Genomic DNA, 26669 nt, shown 5'->3' with positions numbered 1-26669 from the left:
CAACACAAAAGGAGGAGGGAAAGGCTTATTCCAGCATTTGCTGTACAGCCAACCATAAATATTTTTAATTCAGCTGTCCCTAAGTGAGAAAAGAGTAGAGACTATTAGATAGAAATCAATGGTCATGCTTCATATATTACTTGATGTTTTACTTTTTCCAGGGCTTTGATTATAAAATGTAGCACAGAATGAGCAGATGTGCATCTCTTGCTTTATGCTGTATTTTTCTGCTTTGCTGCCTTCCCTGTTCCTCACCCTCTTGCATTGCATCCTAGGGGAAAGCGGATGAATTTCTGCAGAGAGATGGTGCAGGCGCCATGTTTCTCTTGCTGGACAGCAGTGCTGCATGCACACTTCTCCTGTTCCAGAAAAGTACTTAGACAGAAAACAAACTGCACGGTATGATCTTAAATCCAGACTAGATCCGGAATACCTACAACCAAGTGACTTTTGATAGTAGCCAAGTGGTGTATTCAATATTTAACATTAGGTTGAGTGAAAAGCTTAATGGGCAATTGTTCACTCCCCAAGACCATCACCACCACAGCTTGTACTCTCCATAGCAGTCTCAGCAAAAGACTGCGTAGGCTAAGGGTGATTCAATTCCTTCTTGCCCCTAAAAAATAGTCCTATAAATGCAGGAATGAGGTCTCAGAGGCCATATATCCACCAGCTTCTTGACTACTGTTTTTGAATCTGATGCACACAGTCACCAGTGATCTGGAAATAGAGTAATTTGTTAGAGCTATATACAGGGTTTTACTCAATTGATAAAGAAAGGGGCATATGAGCAAAGGGGAGTGAAAGAATATTTTATTGAAAACAATACTCCAGATATATCCAGAAGAGTCATCCGGGAGACATATAAAACCATGAAATACAGAATAGAGTTTTTGTATTCCTCTCAAAGAAAGTAAAAATACAATATAACTTATAATTAGTACAAACAGAAATGAGGTTAAACTCACAGTCATATATTGCCAGAATGATTCTAACAGGCTGAATGAAAAAAGCTTATGTAGGCAGAATTTCAGCTAGCAGAAATATGAGATATTTATCTGAGTTACAAGACAGCGAGAATGACAGAACCACTAAATTCACATGCAGGTTTCTAAAATTAATTTTTGTTCATATAACGAACTGCTAGATTGCCAGCATTGACTCTATATACTTTGAAGCCACATACTTCTCTCATACTATCTTGTTCTTACTCTCTTAAAGAATTTTTTTCTTGCTCCAAAAATAATATTTTAGTGTTTCTCACTGACCAGGTGAATCTTTGACTAGGGGACCTTCCTGATGGAAACATTGGGGGGTAGGGGGGAGGACGAGAAGCAGCACAAGATAATTTACATAAGTGCACTGCAATTATTTCTCCTTAATTATGCATGCAGCTGGCTCTATTTTAAGACATGCCATTGCATTGAGCACACAAGCACGAAGGGTATCTGTCACTCCGCGTGTCAGGCCTTTAATATTCTCACCCACCTGCCTGCGAATCACTAGCAGCAACAAAAAGAAACAGTCAGGCTTGTGGTCACCTGCCATTCATCAGCATTGTCAGAATACTGCTGGTGCCTCTTCATATTTCTCTCATGTCAAGCCTCTTTTGCACTGTATTCAAAATAACAGGTCAATTTGCTCTTTACTACTAAGTTACTCCATGAACTTCTCATTCACTATCAAACTAGGCAGCCTCATTTTTAAAAACAGAGTCACATAAATCTAAGCTGTCAGTTAAAAACAAGTTGAATTAGTGCAAAAAGTATACACAGTTGTGTTTATATTAATCAACATTCTATTTTTTGTCCCAGATGTTTTGTCCAGGTACGTATTGAGGAAGTGATATGTTTGCCCAGGCTTTCAGAGCATGGGGGAACCTTATCTTTGGTAGAAGATACTCATCCTGTTGCACCAGTGCTATGTGGAGATGCTCAGGAGAATCAGGATCTTTCCTCAAATACAAGGCAGCACCTGGAAACCTCTGCCATCCACAGCACAAGGACACATACCACGGCCGTAAAATACAAGCACAGTAAGTCTGAAGCTTACTAATAAGCCCTGGCTCTACTATCTCCCCAGAACAGCAAAAAAACCAAAAACTGAGATAGGAACTCTCATTCCTACCTGGCAGCCCAGCAGGTCACTCCTGCGCCATCACATCTGTGCTCACAAACCTCTTTACATGGATGCCTGCATTGTTCACTGCCCTCTGCCGAACTCCTGCAACTTCTTTTGGACAAAGTATCTCATAAGGACATTGCTCTCCCGGCCTCAGTACTGAAGAGTAGTCATGATGACCCAACATGAAACTTTGGAGAACCATTAATAGTCTAGTAAGAGTTAGATACACCTAATATAATTCAAACATTAGGCCGTGTCCTAATCTGATACCCTATAAACCATTTAGCTAGAAGCTAGGGTCTTTTCACATGGAATTCCTATGTATGGACTTCTTTTTTGGCATTTGCAGTACTATCCAATCCCATTTTGCTAAAAATATCCTGTATCTGGGAAATGAGCTTGGATGACACATATTAACAGCAAGGCAGGATCACTACCTTCTCTTCTTTTCACTCTTCCGCTCCTCACCTGCCTTCTCCCAAAAAAGAAAAGAAATGGTAATACAGCTGGCAAAATGAGAGTCAGTCCTCAGCAGAGTTAAGTACCTATCTTGTAGTGATTGAAAAATGGCCCCCATCAGAGGTCATTTACTTGGTGGGACTAGTTTTCAAAGCACTGTGAAATCCATTATAGAGGGTAGAAAAAGGTCACTGGGCTTCCACTAACTGTCCTTTCTTATCACTGAAGCTTATTTTAATTTCAAATATCATTGTTATTTGTGTTTCATTTAAACTATGGCGTGTGAAGCTATGAACTCAACTTTTAATTTGTGCCAAAACTGGCACATAGTCCATTTTGAAAACGATAAAACACAATAGGTCCTTAGATAGCACTAAATTAGTAGTATAGACTCCAACCATGTGGTAAGCATTATACAGGACACTAAACCCAGCATTTTATTTGGTTACATGTATAACAAAAATTATTTCACCTAGTTTTGAATTTTCCTTTGTGATGCTGCTGTGAAAAGTGTTCTGCCTGCCTTTGGTATTATATCCTCCAGAGAAACATGCGGAAGAGACTGATGATGCATCCATCCCGTAAAAAAATAGTCTTGATCACACAATAAATTGTTAAAACCATGCATGTATCACATAGGTCAATAATCGCTATGGCATTCACCATTGAAAGTCATTCACTGACATAAAAAAAAAAAAATCTAAGGGGTTGCAGAAAAACAATACACAGACTCATCAAACACCTTGTTCTAACAGCTATTTTTGAAGCAAAGGATATAGGCTATTAGAGTTCAGTAGATTATGAAACCACACAAAATCCACTCATTCATGGAGATAAGATTTATCGAATAGCTAGGACACATTCCCCCTGTTCTTTTAAGGTATTTCATAATGACACTGACAGATGAAAGGCTTGGATGCCTGGCTCCTTAGCCCATAACACTGCCAATACTCCAACATTTATCAAAATGACAATTCAAAGCTATTTGCCCCTAGTTATTATAGAAGGGTCAGTTGGATTTTACACAACTCATCTTAAATGATTGATGAAAGACACTAGAAAGACAGTCACCATTGCCTTCCAGGTATGCAATGCGTTGCTCCAAGCTGAAATGCTAGACACACCTCAGGATGCAAAACACAATTCATAAAAGTTGTTGATAAAACATGGGCCTTGGGGAAGCATTTTTGCTAATAACAAAAAACATTTTCTATTCCTGTGAAATGTATATGTATCTGACAGGATGTTTGAGGAGGAAACAGAAGAGGGGTTGGTTACAGATGAAGGTCAGACTAGAGTTGGAGAAGCGTTCAATGCTAAGGTCTTGCAAACAATTCAGACTGTCAAAACAAAATGGTGAATATCTTGCCAGATTCATTTTTCTCTAAAGATCTGGACTGGAAACTTATTTATAAAAAGGACACCGTTTGAAAAGATTTTGGCTGTATGCAATATAGAAGGTAATATTTGAAGCCACTGGAATCCTCTCTTCTATACCCTTTCTACAATGTGAAAAAGGCCAAAGTAGAAGTTACTCCTTTTCCTGAGATTTTCTCTATTTTCTTAATAGAGTTAGGGCCCAAGTAGAATGCAGGCAGTTATATGATTAATTATACCACCACAGAAGAACACAACCCAGCTCAAAAGAGCAAAATAGGAAAGCAGTGTTTGTACTTCCACAGCCTGACTTGCCAATGCCCCAGTCCGATCCTAGTAGGCAAAGGTCTGCAACAGAGCTGGAAGCCATCTGTGTTTGCATTCCCAGCAAGGCTAACAGCATGTAGCTGAAAAGAAACAGCAGTTTCTTATGGCCTTTGTTGGGTTTTTGTTTGGGTTTTGGGTTGTTTTTTTTTTTAAATATACAGACATGGATAAATTTCACAAAGAAATTAGCTATCTTCATCAATTTCTTGAAGCTAATCCCAATATAGGACACTTCTTGTCTCTGAGAGGCTTTGTCACTTATACTCTTAGCTATCTATTCAAACAAACAGCAGAAAGCCCTGAGGTCACTTTTACCTACTTTCCTGCCACGCATAGTCTTCAAAATTAATTTCATTTTTTCATGATAATTTTGTGATGTCTTTTGATGCTGAAAATGTTATTTTCTTTTCTTTCCTGGGAGGAACTGCATTTTTAATCAGGCTTCCCAGAAAGAGCTTTTGCTGATCTTAATGTGAAAAGAAATCTCCAAAAAAAATATAACAAGAAAATGTTACTTCAGAATGACAGAGTTTATTTGACAGCACAGAAGATGAAATGGCTTAGGTCCTTAAATTCTCTCTTCTCTACAGACTACAGAAGAGTGTTCAGAAAGCTGAACACTGAAATATGGTCATGTCTAGAGACTGCTTGGCTTCTACCACACATCACAGGAACATCTGGAAAGATGCAATTAGAGCACAAACAGCTGCAATACCCCCACTTGCTAATCTGAATCATTTCTTTGTCACCTTGTGCTCCCTCACTGACTGCTGCATTTACTAAGTGACCTGCATTTTATAACTCAATTCTCAACTGTGTTGTATTATCGTACAAATATTAAACAGCAGTAGGTTCACTGGTCTGTTAACAGAGCAGACAGGCGTCAATGGGCTGACCTGCTGTCTCTGCGAGTGAGCCAAATACTAGTCCCACGTAACAACCAGATACCCAAGCCGTGCCCTAAAGCAGTTAGAGAACTCGTGCGTGACTCAGGATTCGATGATCTCATAAAAAATCTTTTTTATGCTGCTGATGTGTGTGGTGAGCAATCACGTATGCAGAGTACCATAAATGTGAGCACAATATTCCAAGAAGAGATGCTTGGATCACTGCCATTCACAAAAAGACAGAATAATAGAGTTAAGAGCATGTAACACAGGGTAACACAGGGTTACACAGCACAACTCAAGCTGCCCTAAAAAAGCCTGGCCAAATCCTATTTGATGATGTCAGTCACAGATCACAGAATCACAGAATGGTTGATGTTGGAAGGGACTTCTGGACCTGTTTAGGAATTGCGAAGACAAAACTTGTTAAAGTTTTTGGTGTGCCAAGAAACTGACCTGCAGCTCCTAAAACAAACTGTAATGGTATAGATGTTTGCACTTCACATATCTCATCCAGATAGAGAAGAAAGCCATGACCTTCAGGTACCACTCAGCACAAGAGCTTTAGTGACCTGAGGAAGCTCACTTGCCAGAGCATAGGCCTACGGCGGCACCACTGGCAATGCCACCCATCGCCAAGCACTGACCCGGCAGGTGCACCAGCCTGGTTTTAACTGGGGTAGTGGCATGCATTTATCAGCACTAAAAGGTAAATTAGATCAGACCCCCAAAAGAGGGAGGAAAAGAACAAAGTGAACTACGTGAAGTGTTCTAAGATTAAAGAAAACAGGAGGTCAGAGTTTCTTATCTTCCCTGCAGTATCAGAGATGTTCCCCAACGACACAGATTACACACAACCGATTCAGCGTAACGCCTTAGGAGAAAGCCAAATCCACTTCTATTCCCTACCACTTCAGCAAGATTGCAAGGTTCATTGATGTCATTATTTTACTGAAAAATTAGAATTGTAAAGATTATGGAACTGCTACAAAACTTCACTTTCCACCACTCTCAACTCCAGCAATTTGTCATTTTCTTGGGTGTCAGTCTTACTTGTTTTGACCCCATCAGCAGCTCCAATTATAAACGTTTTTAAAAACTGCGTTTCAAGGACAATGGTTAACAGGTGAAATCTTCGTTGTTTAATATATTAATAAATATCTTCTGTTACTGAATAGCACAGGAATAAGCATGAATACTGGCGAAAAACGGAGTCTCTTGCTATCAAGACATCAGTTTAAAAAACCAGTAACTCTTCATTTTATGGATGATCATGGCTGATTGTGAAACACTAAAACTGCCCTTATCTCTCCCCACTTTAAAGTGTAAAGCTGCCTACCTTATTTTCCATTTAGCCAGCAAAAATTTGACAAGCCAGCAGTTTATCACCTTGCCATGGAACCTCCCTTAGGTTTGTCACAGATTTAGTGCTACTCGGAGGAACTGCAGCACGCTGCTTTTACGGAGTGCCTTTGAGAGAAGAGTTACTTGTTCAGAAATGCAATATAAAAAAAATAGGACTTGGGAAGGAACCTGTGGAGGAAGTCGCATCAAGCCAGATCTGCGTAGGACCAAGTCATGACAGTTGTGGCCATTTTGGGAAGGGATTCCCGTTTGCTGTAGTAGAGAATCGTAACACAGCATTTAGCTTGCTCAGACAGAAAAAAAGGCTTTAACAGAGAGACTTCTGTTAAAAACAGACAGACAAACAAATGGGTTTGCCTGGAAAATAAAACCCAACTGGTCTCTGCATGTAAGGCAGGTGAGATTTAGATCACTAGACTTGAACTTGCCTCTCTGCAGCTCTAGCTCCAGCTTTGGCTCTGATCCAAAAGGCCTTTACCTGTGACTTTTTACAGAAGTGATTTTCAAAACTAAGCCTTCATGAAACTGTAGCTCCAGAAGTCAAGCACCCTCCCTGTCCTTGAGCACGCACTGAAAGGAACAGCTGAAACTCCCTGAGTGTGACCCCAGCAATCTGTACCAACAATAGATGTTACAGAGAGGCAGGAGATACCTGCGTTTTACCCAGAGAAAACAGAACTGCTTCCAGACCTTGCAGGATTCTATCCTCAAGACACACAATGATTGTTCCGGGATTTTTTACAATGAGGGTGGTGAAACACTGGAACAGGTTGCCCAGAGAGGTGGTAGATGCCCCATTCCTGGAACATTCAAGGTCAGGTTAGACGGGGCTCTGAGCAACCTGATCTAGTTGAAGATGTCCCTGCCCATGGCAGGGGGGTTGGACTAGATGACCTTTAAAGGTCCCTTCCAACCCAAACCATTCTGTGATTCTATGATAAAGGGAGTGTCCATATATGATCTGGAGACAGGCTTTAGTGAAGCAGTGACCAGGGCTGGGAGGTCAGTGATGACGCTCTAGACAGAGAACCATGTTCTCAAAGCTACCTTGAAAGCCAGGCTTTTGTTGCTAGGCTAGGGACATGCCTGGAGCAGCTCAAAAATCACCATATAAAGCTTTTCTTCTTAGAGCATCAGCATGAAAATCTGGAGGCAGAATACAAGTTTATACTGTCTAAGATGGCTCACAGTGCACCCATGGTCTTGCCATGAAATCAAAACTATGAATAAAACAGATGTTTTCCAGGATGTTACCCCAAAGGAACAATCGTTGGACCAGTTTAGAGACTAGGAAAAAAATATTTCTGAATTATTCTAGCTTGAACTAAGACAGGAGATTAAAAGGCACTTCCATGTTAGTTTGGATAAGAGTTTTCATTATGTTTTAAGTACTTTGCCTGCTCTTCCTTCTGGTAATTCTGTTGATGTGACTTTAATATAATCTAGTCTGACCCTCATATTATTTTTCCTTTCTCTGAGCATTTTAATCTGGACCCCAGTCCATCATCCCCAAGTGCTTCTGGGGAAAGGGATGAGAGTGATGATAAAAGACATGATAAGAGCAAGATCTTTTCAGATGGGTTTGACTATCACAGATACTTTGGAACAGATTTTAGAGGCAGGAACAAGGCATTTTCTGTCCCTTCTTGAGTAAAAATTGGTGTTCTCCATCCAGATGGACATCTCAAGTTAGTTGACTTTTTCTTTTCAGAAAGGATATTGCCTCATTTCCCCCCTTCCAATCCTTTTACCCTATTTTTAAAAATAACTTATCTTCACACTATTATGTAACGAAAGTGTATTCGAAATAATGTTAGTATCATATACTGAGAACTTTTTCATGGGGCAGAAAGGGCAAATTTGTTAATCTTTTTAATTTCAAGTCTGGGATACCATGTAAAAGTGCCTTACCGTGAAGGCATGACCACAGTAGCATAGGCAGGGTAGAAAAGGGGAAGGGTGCTTATCCTCAGTTAGGAGACCCTAACTCTAACTTACCATCTAGACTAAGTGCTGACAAAAAAATGCCAGATTGAAAAGAAGTTCTGTTTCTTATCTTCTGACACAAAAAATGAGGTGTGCTGTGTCTCCTTGTGCACTCACAGCAGATGATCTGATAGCAAAGAGCAGGAAAGGTGGTTCTTGCCCAGCCTGGCCGTATCTGAGAGCAGGACAGTGGAATAGATGTACAATGAGAAGATGCCATTGGCTTCAGTAGGCCAGTAGATCAGCCCCTTATGCCTTTTACCAAACTCCAGTCCAAAGCCTTCAAGAAAACCTGGAAATTATGACTGCACGGAGGAGAAATGCCTATGCCTATGCTACAGCCTAAATCTGAGACTTGTCTCCACTCAGTTTGATCATTCTTATGGGATGACAGTCATTGCTTTCTCCACAGGACACTATACTTCAAAGCAAAGTAATATACTGCCTTCCGTTACACTAATGCAATCCTCTTTGATTTATTTCTTCTACCATTTCAGTCAACGTCCCAGCGAGTCATCTACTTACCAGCTGCACATCTGCTTGACAGCTTTAGGGATCTTTCTCAAGCAATAAGTCCCGAATGTCTTTCCAGGGTCTTATGCTCCAGCTCTTTACTGTTTAGAGGATATTGCTCTATTTATTCTCAGCTTCATAGTCCTCTTAGTGTTTATCTTCCAGCATTGCCATGTTTCAAGCCACTGTACTTACAGATAAGGCCTTCTGCATCTGATTACTGGTCCAGTTACTGTTTTGCTGTTTTGTCCTCTATATTTAGATTATTTTACATGTTTGCTGGCTTCATTTCCACACACTATTATCCTTGTCAGAGATAGAAAAGAACAGTTGCAGTCATAACAATGATCCTGTAGCCAGCTCCACTAACATTTTGCTAATTCTGCTCCCCGCTCATACCCCCTTAGTCATAATATTCAGAGTTAATAACAGCTTGCAACTTGCAGTGAGCTGGAAAGGAAAGAAGAGATACACTTTCAACTGGTAGATTTTTTTATTATTTCCAGTAAAAATACTGAGTTATTTGTTGTCTTTTAAACTTGATATTTCTACTAGTAATAAAATACACCTTTAAACTTTTATTAACTATCAAATTGAAAGAGGACCTAGTTTGTTTGTTTTTTTTTTAATTATGTTTCACTTGCATAGGAAAATCTGGCTAGGTGAGATTCAAGGAGGATCTCACTGACTTCAGCCTCAACCTTACACAAAGTGTTCAGTGAGATACTTAAAAGAATTGTATTTTGGTGGTACAATAAACTCTGTAATGCTCTGACCCAGCTATGTTCTACTGCAGTCTCATTCCTTTTTTCTCATTGGCCCGCATTTCTTCAAAAAAAAAAGAAATTTCTAAGTCTCCTTCAACATCCCTATCACCAGTTTGACAGATAACCCTTAGACAATCCAATCCCTTGGTGTACCAGTTACTCATTTGTGGGTGAAGTGAGAATTACACTGCATTTGTCTCACAGCTGTTCTGTGTTTCCTGCCTAGGAAGGGGCTCAATGAATGCATAGCACTACCGCCTGCAGAGGACTGTCCAACTCCTCAAGACTCGATCTAGTGTGTCATTGTCTGTTTTCAAGCCTGAACTGTGTCTTTCATTACACTAAAGGTCTCCCTTCCCATTAATCTTGTTGAGCAGCTCTCCTCTCCAAGCTCTGCTGCCCACAATTTGTGATTCCTTATTGTTCAGCATCCATCACACGTAAAATCAGTTCTAAGCACCCCATTACTCACATATTTAGAGATGTCAAAGCAAGGCCTCCATGTAGCTCCCAGAGCACTTTAGAATTCCCTTCTGCTTTCCCATCAAAAAGGCAAAAAGGACACAAGCAGACAGCATCTTATTTGAACTTACCAGGGAGATAGGTTTCCTTATACAGAAAGTTACGAGGAGGAGCAAGGCAAAAAAGGTAACTATATAGTACAGTTACAGCTAATGATGCATGAACATCACAAGGTTCAGCTGAGCAAGGACCCTGTTCTGGGTCCTTCAGGTGACTTTTTCAGTGCCAATGCAACAGAACTTCCCGTGTCGACGCTGTATGGAAACTAAGGCGAGTTTCCTTTCTCATATTATAATTTATATTAAACTGTGCACAGCACTTCAGGATTTAGAAACTACCAGAGCTTTCTTCTGCTCAACCTGGTCTTCAGTTTGGTTCAGGGATCATTTCCATAAACAGTTATGACAAGTATACATACAACTATGTCCCGATGAGATCAGGGAAACTTCTGAAAAAAAAATCACTAATATGGGGTGTCTAAAGAAGTTTCATACATTCAAGAACTTCCATTATTGGGATAAGCCTCAGAGGAGGTTGTGAAACTCGTCTCTAAATAGCATCTCTGAAAACTTTGAATTCACACACTTATTATGAAAAGGGAAAGGATGATCGATTGGTCTCCAGGGTCTATCCACTAATGGATTCCTTTTCCCAGCACAGAATTGCTGTAGCTCATTCATTCACTCATTCATTCATTCATCACAACTCTGCAGTTGTGCAAACAGACTCTGTAAACAAAAACTCTTCACCAGCAAACTCCCACCGTGCTAGCAATATTAAGTGGCAAGCATATGAACACCCTGCAGAGAAGCAGAGGCAAATAGTTCATTGATATTTCCTTTTCTTCTTATCGGTATAGTTGATACTGCTTTACAACCGACGTAAAAAGATAGGTTACACTGGTAATAAACCTCAATACATTAAGTCTCCATACAGACTGGTTGCTGAAGGCTTAATATCAGTCATAATTATTATCCATAAAATGTTACTGAATCAGATCTTAAAAGTTAATGCTGCTTTGTTTCAGGAGATAAAGGACAGTAGGCTGGCAAGGCACAGAAGGAAACATTGGGCTTTTGATCAATCTTTGTGTGATTTAAAACCTTAACTGCAAAAGGGACTCGGCACTTCAAATATTGTCCAAAATCCTATGAGCTGGCCTAAGCAGAGTCCTGTGGCAAGAATGATTACTCAGAGGATGTTTTATCTTTGAACTTGATACCACTGCCCAGATGGAGGATGTAACTCTCGTCTTGAACTCAGGACTGGTGAATGCTGCCCTTTTAAGACACAGTGTTGCACCTCAGATTGTAATGTGCACTTAGTAGGTAAATCACCCCAGCACTGAGGGGCTTTCCTAAGCTGCAACCTCCCACCATCCATTTGAACCCTCACTGCTCACAGCATCACTTTCAAAAATGGACATTTGCCTTCACAGCCCTCACGTTAACACAAGAGCGCCGTATCTGCAAAGCAGGTGCCATGACAGAAGGCATCAGGCAATGCCCTAACATTTACAGCTAATAAAGACTGATATCCTCCCTGTCCACAAGCATTTTATTCAGCTTTCCGCAGTCACAATATCACTAATCCAGCTCTCTCTTTCCCTTTTTGTAGTACAGTGTTGCAACAGCCTGAAGCCATCACTCATCTCTACAAAGTCCCAAGAGGAAGAAAGTGACAACATGAGAGCTGGGAAGGAGCAAAGGGGACCAGTGTGTGTCCTCCTTGCCAAAAGCCATAGTGCTTCCCAGCGAGAAAGAGACCTTGGCTCCTATGTAAAATAAGACTTGTCTCCTCCTTTCCTTGATTACTCAGCAAATACTAATCATCACGTGGACACCTCAGTGCCCTGTAAAATGAGGAGAGATTTTTAAGGTTGACCACAGGCTCTAGTCCTTTAAAAACAAAGGGAAGCAGGTTCTGACTTGCATGCCAACTCTCAAGCCAGCCCTGACCAGATTGAACTCTCTGCCACTGTAATGCACCTGGTTTGCAAAGCAACCATTAATTTTGGAAGCTTTATGGAATACGGCATTTTTCAAATCTAAAAAGTATGCCAAGGAAATCATGCAGAAGGGTAATAGGAAATACTTGCAGGGAGACCTATTCTGAATTGTCTACACATAGATAAGGCACAGAATTCCTTTCCTTAAAGATTTTATTAACCTTTTGCTGATGGAAGGAGATTACTGATTGAGAGCTAGATGAGGTCAGTGCAGCAATTATATTTCGAATCCTCTTCAAACAAGACTCTTGTACAACGTAAGAAAAAAAGTGACAAAATGAATTGTTACTTAAACCGAGTCTTTTAGAAGAATAATTAACCTATAATAACTATTCTGGCCTCCTCTCGAGCCCTGAAAAGTAATCCTTTCTCATTAGTTTCAAGTTTAATTAGCATCAATAATGAAAAGTCCCTCAGAAATAACCATTGCATCACGCTCTCTAATGCTGACATACGCTGCCCTACAATCGAAAAGGCCACAGGGCGATGTCTGAAGATAGGGAGAGGCTCGGCAGATCACAGATGCTCCCAAAGCCAAAAAGCAAACAATATTGTAAAAAGTGTGGAATGTGACAAAACCAGATTTATTTGAAAGACAAGTGCCGCAAACACAGTATGGAGCAGAGAAGACTCGAAGGTGGTTTTGCCAACAACTGCTACAGTATTTCCAGTGAGTTACTGAGCCTCTCAACTCTAATTTCTTGTTCTTTCTTGGCCTTTTGGCTGAAGCAGAGAGAAACATCACTAGTTAGTATATTCTATATGAGAAAACTGTATTCAGCACTTGCAGTCTAACATAATCAAATAATGCTTTTTCCATCCCTGGCTTCTATGATCTCTCTGTAAAATAGATATAATAATGCTTAGCATTGTCACCAGGGTGATAAGGCTTAAAGTACTTTGAGAATCTAACATGAAAGAGGCTATAAAAAGCCCAGACATTCCGATGCATCTGAGATAGCCTGTTACTTAATGGGCCAGTAGAAACAGCAGGTGAATGCCAATGGACAAGTTGTAATTGGAGGTCTGCTGCAACTTGCAGAGCTCTGAAGGATCACCACAGATTTCTAATAGGTGAAGTCACAGATATTCAGCTGCATCTCACAGGCACTACAGCGACTGCATTCCGAAGAACCATGCAAGCTTTCAAAACTGAGCTGGAAAGAAATCTTTAATAAGATAAAAGTCCTAGAAAGAACTGACATACGAAGAAATACCATTTCCGATACGCCTACTCGTGCACATCATTCAGTATGTACTTAGACTAATATTACCTCTTGCTAAAGACATCAAGAAATACATAGCACAAGAATCCACACACAGCCATATCAAACTGTATTCCCATCCTCACCACTGCAGTATCCCTGCTGTTTCCATCTACACTCACCACCAAGTGTTCTCTGCTCTCCACCTTACACAGAACTATCTTCTCTCCCTTTGCCCAGCTTGTAACTCAGAGATAGTGTCATGGTTTTCTTTCATCACAAGGTTTTGTAAGGTATGAGACCAGAGAGAGTGAGAAAAAGGGGAGAAGCTTGCAGAAAGAGCCTGCACCTCTTTCTTCACAGTGTACTGCTAAAGAGGAAATCCCAGTCCGAAATGGATTCAGCATATATCCTTGTTTGAGCAGGAAAGTAGTTCTTTGGCCTTGATGTAAACATTGGACTACCACCGAAAAGAGTTTTGAGATTTGCAAACTGAACTGAAGAGTTGCTAGAGATAAGTTATAAAGGGGATGTCCCACGCTTCTAGAACCATCCAGATGGAAGGTTCCTGCCTAGTATCTCCACTTTGCCATCTGTAATCCAGGAAGAAACAGGCAGGCCACTGAAGTTTTAAACAATCTCAAATCCCCCATTCTGTGTTAATTTCTAATACCTTAAGTAGAAAAACATAAAGGACAAACCTTCTCCTACTGTCTCCACAATGTTTTCCATTCCCAGGACAGCCAGTGCTCGGTTTGCTCAGCAGCCCCCACTAGCCAACAGCAGCCAACACCTGCAGCTCCTCACGGCAAATGGAGGTGGTGCCCAGCTGCAGCTGCTAAATGCACCCTGGCCAGCTGGCCATGGGCAGAGGAACCACAGCCTATCCCACTCTCCCTCACATTTCGTGGGGCTACAAGTAACCCTGGCCAAAGCCTCACAAAGTATTCAAATTGCAAATCTAAATTTGACCATTTGGCTTCAAGACAGGTGGTGTTTTAATAGTCAAAGGCAAGGCTCATAATTTTTCAAAAAAAACAGAAACTCAAACTCTTGTAGCATCAAACAAAACTGATGCCATTTTTAAGTTTCAGAAGTGTGCTATCACTGAAGTGAAGGAAATAGCAGTCCTATGATTAGCACTGCAGAGATGGGAATAAATCAATATGGTAGGCTGTTTTGGCTTTTCCCTTAGAAATCCGAGAGTTCAGACTGCACCTTATTGTCTTTATTGAGGTTCTTCTTAGAAAGTAAAAGCACCAGTAATCCACAAAAAAATAGCACCTTCTACCAATGGAGTTCAAAAGCAGTCAACACTACCCTTGCTTTGCAAAGGAAGCATCTGCCACGAAGGGAAGTATTCGCATCACATGGCGTGTCAATGGCAGAGCTGTGTATACACAACCCCTCTTCTGGGCCCAGTTCCTCCTGTGATTCTCTCCTCCTCCCTCTCACTCTGTGCCATAGTTACTGATGACAGACCCAATACTGCAAGATAACTAAGTTGGAAGTCAAAGCAGAACTTGATTCTTGCAGCTACCCTTGCAGCTACCTACTGAAGTTCTTTGGCAAAAGGAAAAATAAATGCAAAATGTTAACTGATACGCTGTTTTCAAACCACAAGGATTACTTCACATTCGGTACCTAATTTTCCATGCTCGATTCCATCTTTGTACAAAAGTTAACCATTTTCTTTGAAATGTCTGTTGTTAGAAACTTGTCTGAAGTCTATTTGCAGCCGGCCACCAGCTCTTTCTACTGCATATAGCACTTCAGCCATAGAAGTTGACCATTCAAGTCATAGATCCTACAAGACTAACACGTGAAGATGATTCTCCTTCACTACAACTGACATAGTTTATAGCTTCTGAAAGTGGAGATATCTAAGTCCTATCTGTGCTGACAGAGGGAATTTCTGAGTAGCCATTATAAGCGGGATAGTGACAACCATGAAGGTACTCAGCCGCCTCAGTCATAAATCAAAATACTTATGTAAATTAGACTTTAGTCTCAAAATGTGTTTCTTGCCTAAATATTTAAACACATAAATAACCTCCAGCCATTCCAGCTTGTCATTTTAAGCTTTCTGACATTTATTGTTCGCAAGAAAAGAAAGGTCAGACTTATCAAATCTGCATTTATGCTTCCATGACATTTTTCTCCAACCAAATTTTTCTGAATTAGAGAAGGAAGACAAATGTGGCACTTTTAATAAAGGACCTTTCTCAGCTCAGCACTGTGGTCTCAGCAGCCCCGTTGAGCTCAGAAGTGGCTTCTCAGGAAACAGATGCTGTGGCTCAGCGGATAGAAAGAGATTTGGAAAGCTGGCAACCTGAACTGCTGTTTGCTGTTAGGTAAATCACTTGTGCCAAAAAAGTAGATTTCCTAGTCTCAGTACTCTAGTTCTGGGTAGCCCAGGTGGATGCTTTGGTATGAGAATTAAAGACAGGAAATGTCCAGGCAGAGCGCGGAATTTGCTGCCGCTTGGGAAGAAAAACACAACTCGGACTCCCAAAACACCATCACCCCAAATGAGTTAGCACTGATATATTGAAAAGGAGATACTTTCTTTACTATGATGAGGCTCATTTATTTGGGAATTTTGTGAGTAAGTGCTAAATACTGCCAATCTCCCCTCACTTTTTCTACTTCTTTTGGCTAATTCACAAACATTGTCACAAACACAGATTTTATTTCCTATCAGTTAATGTTCATGTGAGATGTGCAGTGAACCAAATGACCAGATTACTTCAGGATACAATTCAATCAAACACTGCAAAACCGCCTTTGATTTTGAAGAATGTCTCTGCATTTGTATAATAAAGCACTTAAGCCTCCCAGTGCACTTCTTTGCTGTAGGTATTTATTCCCTGTTTTCAAGGATGGAGAAATAAAAGCACAGCAAGTTTAGAGAAAACATCTTTTTAAAATGTGCCATAAATGTTCATTCAAATAAAAAAAAAATAAACATCATAAACTGATACTTGTGCCCCTTTTGGTGTTTGTTTATGGAAATTTTACCTAACACGCTTATGAATAAGAACATTCATAAGAACAATGAGCCTAAAAGTAAACAAAATTTGCAGAAAACAAACCTAGAAATCATAAACACATTGTGTGTAATCCTGACTCCCATCAAAGATCAGCAACACCGCATAACTCTGGTCCAAGCAAAACCATGTGGAATAGTGATCACGGCATGAACCACTCAAAGATTGAGCATAATTTCTAACATTATCTACCAAATAATTGGGAACGAATTTGCAAAGCCCTAAATTTTTGTGATTAGCATGGAAATAGTCAACAAGGCACCATCAGTCAAGAGAGTCATATGCTATGAGTTTTCTTGGTGCTGATGGAGTAGGAAAGTGATTTGGACAGGAACAGGCAGCACAGCAGCAGGACCAAGGATCATGCTGCCCACGAACCAGGCAAACCCATCACTAGGCAATTGATTTCCTCTTCAAGAGGCATTTACAGTTCAAGAAGAGGCACTGTGGACTGACTAAATCCACATTTCTGGAGAGCACCCAAGACTGGAGGTCTAGAGGGAGATGCTACAGACCTAATACTTAGGGCAGGAAGGACTGGGAAAGATGCTCCTAAGCACACTTAGGATTCACTGTGATTTAGTAACTGGTAATCAGCATGCAGCACATTGGCACCCATGACAATGCAAGGGTATAAAAGGAAAACCTCAATTTGCACTAGTGCATGTCTAGAGTAAACTCGGGCGCAACTCAGGCCCGTTATTAAGCTTTGGACTGGCAAAGCCGGCCTGATAGCCGAGGCAAAGCGCAAAACCACAGCAGAAAAGAGCAAAACCACTTGCACTGCAATGAAAACCTTTCAGAAGCCCTACTGCAATGCTTCACTCTTATTCACCAAGTATTGCCACTGATTTATCAGAAGAGCAAAATCAGATCTCAGATGTTGCATACAGACACGGATGAGAGAAAAACAGAGAGCAACTGGAAAGTGACTGATGCCTTTTACCAGTTTTCTGCTCAGTATGGCACAACTCCAAACTTTGTTCTTTGAAAGCAGAAGAACAAAACCAAAAAATAACAAAAGAAAAATATAACTAAGAAAACTTGATTAAATGCTGGTACCTCTAAAATATGCAGAAAGAATTCTGCAGACTTTACTACAGTCAGATTTCAGCTTGGAGCTCTGATTTTCATCTACAAAATGTCCACTTTCAAAACCACATTTTCATCTAGTCTGGAGTTCTTTCTAATCTTTAGGCAAAAGGTTCCTCCTGCAAATGAGTTCAGGTGCATGGTAGCAGTACCCTAAAGATGTAAAGCCTAATTGCTTCAGCATTATAATAGCATTGGTATGTAGTGAATGCAGACAGTTTCAGAGAGAATACATGTGGCAAGTTAATAAAATTTTAGACGAAGGCCACAGTACAGGAGTAATATTTCGCCTAGCCAGAGGATGAAAAGTTATGCATTGCTATTTAAAAAATATAATTGGAATGTTAAATCTATTTCATGAATGAAAGTACATTGACCTTTAGAGGGAGGAATGACTCATTTTCATCCCTGTATGCCCCTTTTTAACATATGCTTCCCACCTTTGCATATGTAAGTAGCAATTAGTTCTCATGGGAAGTTATTTTATGGCCATTTCAGCTTATTAAACTTCCTGAGTAAACTCACAAGAAACCTATTTAGCAACATTTGTGGCTCAGGTGCCCTACAGTGAATGGATTGGTTACCTGTGACGTTAACATGAAAAAAATCCAAATGCCAATGCAGGGTTAGGGTGCAAGGGCTCTGGATCACTATGAAGCCCATGTGAGTGTAGAGTGTAGACCTTGGACTAATCCAAACCCCTGCCTACCCAGGCCGTATTATCTGTGGGATGGATTTGCCAAGAAGGCCCCCCCAAGACCTCTGCACAACATATGCTACCCTATCAGATCTTAAAAGTCCTGGGAGTAATTTTAGCCCAGCAGCAGATCAGTCATGCAAGGGGCGGTCAGTGCTGATGCTCAGACAGTTCTTTAACTGACAGTCTCTCTATATAGAAAATTTAGGATTTTTTTTGCAAGAAAGCTCAATAATCTGTCCAGAGAGTACACTGCTACAGAGACCCACTGTGTTTCGACACTAGATAGCAAATCCTGTAAGACCAGAACTAAAACTGGCCAGAACTCTTCTGACAGAAAGGTTCGCTAGCTGTTCAGTTTCCCATGGCAATGCACTGGTTTTGATTAAACTCTTTTGGGAAAGGTTTCCTTGGAGGTAGGGTGGAATTTGCAGTCAAAACCAGACAATGAGAGCAAAGTCAACAGCAACCTGGTAGTTGGGAGGTTCGCCTAAAATGTGGGAGATCTGCACCACTGCGATCCTCCCCGAGCTCACCCCTCCCTTCCTCTGCATTTTTTGTTGTGTATTTTTCCACAGAAATGATTGAAATTAATTTGATTTTTTTGTCCCAGAGAAGCACTGAGGGAAGGAGAAGCAGCCAATATTAATTTTGAAAGCATTTCCAAGAGAGGAAAACTCTCTTACCCGATTTTGAAAAGGCCAAGCTGACACAGAAATGGTAGATGGGCTGAGGACCACAGCATCTCTAAATGGAAGCTTTTTCTTGCAGGATGCTCTGTTCCCACGAGGATGAGTGTGTGAGAGAAATCTGGCATTGAGAGTATTTGCAGGAGAGCCCTGTAGAAATTCCTGTGAACTTTATGGTTTGTCTGTTAAACAGCAGCAGTCCACTAAGTACATCCTTTACTAATTGTTCAGTAACACACTGAGACAAATTGCTTTACGCTTTGTGCAAACATGCTGTTTAAAAGGGAAAAGGTTCACTCCAGTTGAATATCTTTGAGCCAGTATCAGAGAGTATAACAGTTAAAGAGAATAAAGCATTATCTACAGGACTCTGTTGTCACCCTTAAGGTCAATGGGAATTCATCCCCTTGCAATTTTTCCTCATCCTAAAATATAATTCATTCTCCATTCACATGGAGGATAACTTGGCAAAAATAATTTAGCAAGGTAATTATACCTTTTCCTGGGAAGTACTGCAGGCATCTGGGAAGATCTTGGGCATCTCCAGCAGAGGAGAGAAAAAAAAAGCAAAAAAAAAATCTAAGTATGTCAACATAAGTGAGGCAGTTTTACATTGTTGATGGGAGGATTGTGTTGTTTGAAATCCATTTCCAATTAGCTTAACCAATGAAGGAAAGGCTCAGTTGCCTCAGGAAGGGCTTTAGTTAAGTCCCGTACACATTAGCTGCAATGGTGTTAATAATTGCTGGAATCTACACACTTATGGGCTGGTGGATGCTGTTCATGCTGTTACCACTGTGTCAGCACATCCTGCTGTCGGCAGGGCTACATGGCATGGCAGTGACACATGGTGTTCACATAGGCAGCACCTTCGCAAAGTAGAAAGAATGGATTTTTAATGTTTTTAAACAAACCCATGTTACAAATCCAGTGCAAAGCCATGTAACAGTATAACTACACAAAGGTGTCATTGCTGAAAAAGCAGAGATGCAATTTTATAGTGACACAATTTATGCATGTTTGCAACCTTGGTGTAGAATTCAAGAAGAGACTAGAATTTTTACAGGAGATTATGAACAGCTGCTAGGAGAAGTTATTAGTGTGATATAGGTAAATGAGGTCCATATTTCTTCCCTCTGCTCCTCCTTTTCCTGCATCCCCTATGATTGGCTTTGCAAGACTCTGTTGCAGTAAGAACAGCAGAGCCTTGTCTCCAACACGATTTTACAGGGGCATAGCTAACTACTACTTATCTATTTGGAAAAACATGCATTTCTTCTCAACAGTGAGACAACAGCCAACATCCAGAGTCTGTGGGTTTTACTAACTTTGGTTAAAGCTCCACCTGCGTTGTATTCACAAGATCGGAGCACCTGTTAGTTCACATGTATACACACCTTCATCCTCAAAGAAGAGAAATGCATTCCCTCCAGCTCCCTTATTGCTATAAGCACCGGAGTCAAGATAGCATTAAAAGCTAAGGCTGTACCTTCATTGCCAAAGAGTGAGATCTGTAAAGCAAAGTAACTGCTACTCACAATAAATTCCTCACACAAAAAAAAAGAGACGGTGGGTTTTGGTGTCTTTAATTTTTATTAATTATTCTTTTTTTACTGCAATGTAGCAAGGCAAGGTAGGGTGTGTTGGCCTCACCTAGCCACCTTGTGGTAGACGGTACCTCTGCGTTACCCCTGCCAGAACTGACACAAAAGAGCTAGCCCAGGTATCTCACTTCAGCCACAAGTGTAAGACTGACTCACTCCCAGCCTGCTCTGACAGCCTGCTTTGATTTTCGTTTCAGGCAGCAAGGAATGAGATGGGTTCAGTTTGTAATTATTCAGATTGCTGGCCCAGCTTTTCAGATGAGCATCAAAAATCAGTTGCTCCAATTCTGTATTCAAAGCCTCGCACTGACTTGTCTCACCTCTTGTGAATTTACTTAAGTATATTCTGTGGTCCATTAAGTAGGTGGCTACTCAGGAATACACCATTGACTTCTACACAGCTTCATAAAAGCCACCTAACTTAACTCACTGTGATAAATTATTTGGCCCTGCAGTCCTCTAGGAATTATATTCTTTTAGTGGGAAAGCCTGAATCAGAGCTTCTGTTAAAGGTACAATGCACACACAGAATGGAAATCTCTCTTGATCCCTGGCCCAAAGCAGAGCCTCGATTTGAGGTAACTGCCCCATACCCTGACTACAAATCACTGTCGTCCAGAATCAAAATTTTAAGCCAGGTTTTCTCTTCACAGAAGTACCAGTGCTACATGATCTTCCTCAGATGTACAACTTCTTGTCTTACTGTAGCTGCTACAGTGCAGTTTGCTAAGGATCCTCTGTGGTTTTAAAAGGGATAGAAATTAACTCAGTTCCAGATACATGAAACTCAGAGGAAAACCTGCTTCTTGCAGGTTAGTCTGTCAGCCATTACCTTATATGTTTAAAGAGGAATAATATTGATACCAATAGCCCATAGCCTTAATGTACAAATTTGGCAGTCAGCCCCAGTTTTGGAAATGTTTGTGCTTGTTCCCTGAAGTCTGCCTGCACATAACCTTGGAATCACTTGCAGCACTTTGAGGAAGCTTCCCTTTTTAAGATGATATTTTTTAAGTTTCCAAGAACCTGATCTTGCCGTCCTTAGACTAAAGACACTTTAACCTTTGGGTCTCGCTTGCGGCTGTCTGGCACAAACGAACTCTTGACATTTCGTAAATATCCCTCAGCGCTTCCAAAATAGTCCTCCTGTCCCCACAAAAGCCCCTCGATACATTTTGTAACGGTAAAGCGCAGCCGTTAAGGACAAGCTGTTAGGGGAAGCCGTGATTGCTCGGGGGAGCTGCGCTTCCCGCACCCGCCGGGCTGGCAGTGACGGGGGCTACGGCGCAGAGGGGCTGGACGCGTGTCCCGGTGGAAAGGGCACGCTGCACCGCCGGGACTCCGCACCCGTGGTGGGGTCCGCGGGGGCGCACGCAGCGGGGGCTCGGCGGGAGTGGGCGAGGGGCGCTGCCCGGCGCGGTGCGCGGCATGCAACGCACGGCTCACCTGCCGCGGAGACGTGGAAGAGGAGGCGGGGGCGGGCGGCGCGGATGGCCGCCGACAGCCCGCGCTCGCTGCCCGGGAGGGCGCCGCGGCGCTCGGGCATCAGCCGCACCCGCAGCCGCCCGTCGCCGGCGCGGAGCCACCAGGCGAAGAGCTCGGTGAGGTTGAACTCCAGCTGCGCCCCGCCGGAGCCCGGCGGCGGCTCGCCGGCGCAGCCGTCCCGCAGGCTGCCCTCGCCCACCTCCAGCACCAGCTGCTTGGCGCGCCGCGGCCGCCGCCCGGCCGCGGAGGGCCCGCCGGGGGGGGCGGGCGGCGCGGCCCGCGGCAGCCCCCCGCGGGCGGCGAGAAGCAGAGGCGCGCAGTCCAGCCGCAGGCGGCACCGCGCCGCGGCGCGCCCCGGCTGCCCCAGCACCAGCTCCCGCATGTAGGTGCGAAACAGCGAGGGCACGACGAAGTCCACCGCCAGGCTCCTCCTCTGCAGCCGCGAGAGGCCGGGGCTCTCCCGCGGCCCCGCCGCCCCCGGGGCCAAGCTCAGGGCGAGGCAAGCGGCGGCCAGGAGGCGGGCGGGCAGCCTGCCCCCCGCCATGACCCACCCGCCCGCGGCGGCCGGCAGCGCCCCGCGGGGCGCCGCGCCCCGGCCTGCGCGCGCGGGGCTGGCGGCCACGGAGCGGCGCCGGGGAGCGCTGCGCCGGGCTGGTCCGCCCGCGAGGCGCGATGCCGGTCCGGTCCGCTGCGGAGGCCCGTCCGCCCGGGGAGCGCGGGGCCGCCGCCGGGCCAGTCCGCCCGCAGCCGCCGCTGCGCGGGCTTTGCCGGCTCCAACTACCCGCCACAACGCAGGCATTACCCGGCGAGCGCTGACATCACGCCCGAGCCCGCCCGCCAGCAGCCAATGCTGGCCCCGGCAGCCGTCATTATGCAAATGTACCGGGGGCGGGGCGGGCGGAGACAGGGCGCGCGGCGGGGGGGCGCGTTCATTGAGAGAAAAATGGCCCGGCGGCTCCCGGCCGTCCCGCCGCCTGGGCCGGGGGAGCGCCGTCCCCGGGCTGGAGGACGCGCGGTCTCCGGGTACGGGGCTGGGGGACGCACGGTCCCCTGGCATGGGGCTGGGGAAGCGGCCGTTTGCGGTACACGGGGAGACCCGGTGCTCTGGGAAGGGCAGGGTTGGAGCCGCACCTCCACATGGCCCGGCGGGGCCGGGGGTGGGCACCGGCCCCCGAGCTCGGCCGCCACCCGCGTGTGGTGAGGGGCTCTGGGGTGCCGTTCCCCGCCTCTTCTCTCTCTTCTGTGTCTCTCGGTGCAGGCAATGATGGACAGAACTGTTCGGTTTTCTCCCTTCCTTTTCTTCCCTCTCTCTTCCTTTCCTTCCCATCCTTCCTTTTCCTCCCATCCTTCCCTTTCTTCCCTTCTTTCCTTTCCTTCCCTTCCTTTCCTTCCTGGCTGCCTTCCTTACCTCCTTAAAGGCTGACGTCCCCAAAACAACTCTGGATGTCTTTCCCCTGTAGGGGGAAAAAAAAAGGTGAGAAGTAGGGGAGGAGAAATCTTACAGCATAAGTCATTCTGAAAAACTGAACAAAATTCTTCCATTTCAGAATGAAAACAACAGCCTTAAGAAACGTTCATGCAACAATTTCCCCTTTTTTACCTTTAATAAATACAATATAATTACTGTAATTACATTAGTGCTATGCCTTAGGATAACTAATCATAACTCATTCATATTTCTCGAAGTTGCCTATATGAATTAATGACTTACTTATTATTATCTCTTTAGTTTGATACTTAATGCATGTATATTTTTATAATCCAGGTACTTTAACTATATAATCATTAGAGTGCAATTACTCTGTCATGCAGTTATTCTTCTGCTTAGATCAAATTAATGTTAATATACAGATATTGTGGAGCAGAACCACAGTGTAATGCCTCCATAATTGTAGTGCCAAAGAGTGTAATTGTAGGCACGATGCTAGAAAAGGGAACCAAGATCTTTTCTGTACAGAAAAGCTGAGGAAGGAACTTCAGGGCAATCGCTGAAGGATTAGTTAGATAATATAATTCATACAAAAAAAGCCACTTTTGTGCCGTATTCAGCCTCATACAGGTGTGTTAATTCAAAGCCCATGCAAGACGGCGGCGTTTCCCCAACTGGGCTTTGGACGTATCCTCGTTCTCCCCCTGCTCCTCTTATTTCACTATCCATTAGATTCACTTGCCCAATATGTGAACCCTAATCCTTCACTTTTAAGTTTTAGTAATACTTTGGGCTCAGTCTTCCTTTTGTTAGAAGAGGAAGATGACTAGAAACAGACTGAAATACATACAAGTGTTCCATAACATAAAATCCAACACAGAAGTATTTAAAATCGATCTGTATACTTCTTTTCAGCTCAGACTCCTTACTGGAAAAAAATGTTAAATGGACTGAATTAATCATGGGCCACCAGTCTTTTTATTCAGCCTCTTCTTTTACTCTAGTGGATAGTCATATTAATGTACGCATTCGTGGATTGAGAACTACGTCCTCAAACCTGCCCTCTTCACCACATTAGTTTGGACTATCATCTTACTCTGCCTGAGTATCATATGCTAGTGAGAAGAATGACAATTATTGCAGAAAATGGTACGCAGGGCACAGGAAATATTCTAAAAATCTCTATAAACAGTTTGTTGTGGGCTGTTTTCCTGCTTGTAGAGATCAGATTTCCATCAAATGAAGTCGCTGCTGTGGGACTTCTACAGTTTTCAGTTCTCAGTATTTTCCTCTGGGATTCAGTCAATTCAAGCCTAATGCTGGGCTCATTTCGGTGTTTGGTAAGTCTCCCATTGACTGTAACTGGATAGACCCAGGACACAGTTCAGATTTTCAACTCAAGTACTAGGAACAGAACAATTTAATTGATTCCTTTATGCCCAACATCTTGCTAAGATAGACCATGTCTTCTCAAATTTGCTCTTTATCCTGGAAATTATACAGGTATCTCATTGACCTTCATCTTAACTGGGAAGTCAAAGTTGGCCCCATTGATAAGTCAGGCTGGCATGACTAGAAACTTCGCTCTCTGACCTCTCCTCAGAGTGAGATAAAAAACGTGTGGTGGCACACTGCAGCCTTCTCTCACACTCCCCATTCGTATTTGTGGGTGCTATCTCCTGGAGTTGAATCAGTCACTCTATCTCAGGCTTTGCCTTCTCTACTACATTTGCAAAAAAAGCTGTTGAGCAGGAGAAGGTTTTGTGACGTGCCTGACCTAGGAGAAAGAGAATTTGTTTCTGGTCAGTGACACCAGTGCGGGCACTGTACAGACCCAAGTGGCTCTGCTACCTGTTCCCTTGGGGACAATACGGAAAAAGCCCTGAGATGCCTGGGGACAAGACAAAGGGAGGGTGGTCTTTGCCTGTGTTTGGGTGGTGATGTAGCCCTGCATTCCTAAAGCACATATGGCACTCAGTGAAAAATCTGTGTGTGCTGGGGAAAAAAAGGAGGGTTCTGAGACTGTCATGGCAGCTAACAGACTGTTATTTAACAGTCCCAAGGAAATTACGTAGTGCATCAGAGTATGTAGATGTGTACTTTTCCCACTGTATTACCTTGTTTCATTCCCACAAAATACAAGAAGGTTAGAGCTGAAAACTGAAATGAAGAGGTGTCTTTATTAATAGGCTTTAAATGAAATAGGAACAGCTGTTAATACATCGAAAGAGAAAAAGTGAAAATGGACCCATTAATGAATGGAGGCAAAGAAATCAATGAGGGATCTCCAGTGGTTGAGTTGCTGGGCTGCCTCTTTATCTCTGTTTTTGATTGGTCTTTAACAAGAAGAGTGGTATGGACATTTGGGAAGGAATAGAAGCCTGGCCAATACAGCCACTAATGAAGGCCAGGTAAGAAAATACTTTGTACAACTCTGTGATAGGTTGGGATCAGCAGATCTGGACAATATGCTTCTCAGGTTTTTAATTTAGCTAATGAATGGACTGTGTCACTGGCAATTAATTTTGAAAAGTGCAGGAAAACCAAGGAAATCTCAAAGGATGAGGGGAGAGGGGGATTAAATATAGTACTAACCTTTACAATGGAGGAAAAAAGTCACATTGGTAGGTCTACGTTTCAGCGCCAGCAAAAAAGTGAAAGAGAATGTGCCAAACAGGGGACTTCAGTGGTAGCATAGCAGTGTGCGAGAGCTGAGGGTGTGACACCCCTAGAAGGCACGTTCTGCTGATAAAAGACTCACAAACCTCAAACATTAAAAAATTTGTGCCAGGAAAACTGTATTACCTGTTTGGGCTCTAATTGCAGCTGTGTAGATGTTGGAAAAGAGCCAGTAAATTTCACATATCCACATTCTAGCAAACCTTTGCCAGAACTTCATAGGAAATATTACTAGGGTAATAGAGCTGAGCAATATCATGCAGCCTCAAAATCAGTCAGAAGACTATTGGAAGCTGGAGTACTGTGAGCGGAAGATGGGTATATAATAGACTGAGCGAACATCAGCAGTTGCTTTGTTTTAACATTTCTGCTTGTACTTAGCTGAGATTGTAAACAGTGTCAGC

The 26669-nt window shown here is 42.9% G+C and overlaps 1 protein-coding gene across 1 annotated transcript in view; it reads right to left on the bottom strand.

Annotated features, from left to right (window-relative positions):
* Nucleotides 1-22701, bottom strand: part of ALK (ALK receptor tyrosine kinase) — a 316153-nt gene extending 293452 nt beyond the window's left edge. The window contains exon 1 of the mRNA XM_075147934.1: nucleotides 22119-22701. Coding sequence (XP_075004035.1) covers nucleotides 22119-22701 — 583 coding nt within the window. The remainder of the gene's footprint in view (nucleotides 1-22118) is intronic.
* Between the last annotated feature and the right edge of the window lie 3968 nt (nucleotides 22702-26669).

The sequence above is a fragment of the Calonectris borealis genome, chromosome 3, assembly GCF_964195595.1.
Source record: "Calonectris borealis chromosome 3, bCalBor7.hap1.2, whole genome shotgun sequence".
In the NCBI taxonomy this organism is placed as follows: domain Eukaryota; kingdom Metazoa; phylum Chordata; class Aves; order Procellariiformes; family Procellariidae; genus Calonectris; species Calonectris borealis.
The sequence above is the reverse complement of the archived record's forward strand: the minus strand, read 5'-3'. Positions and strand labels throughout refer to the sequence as shown.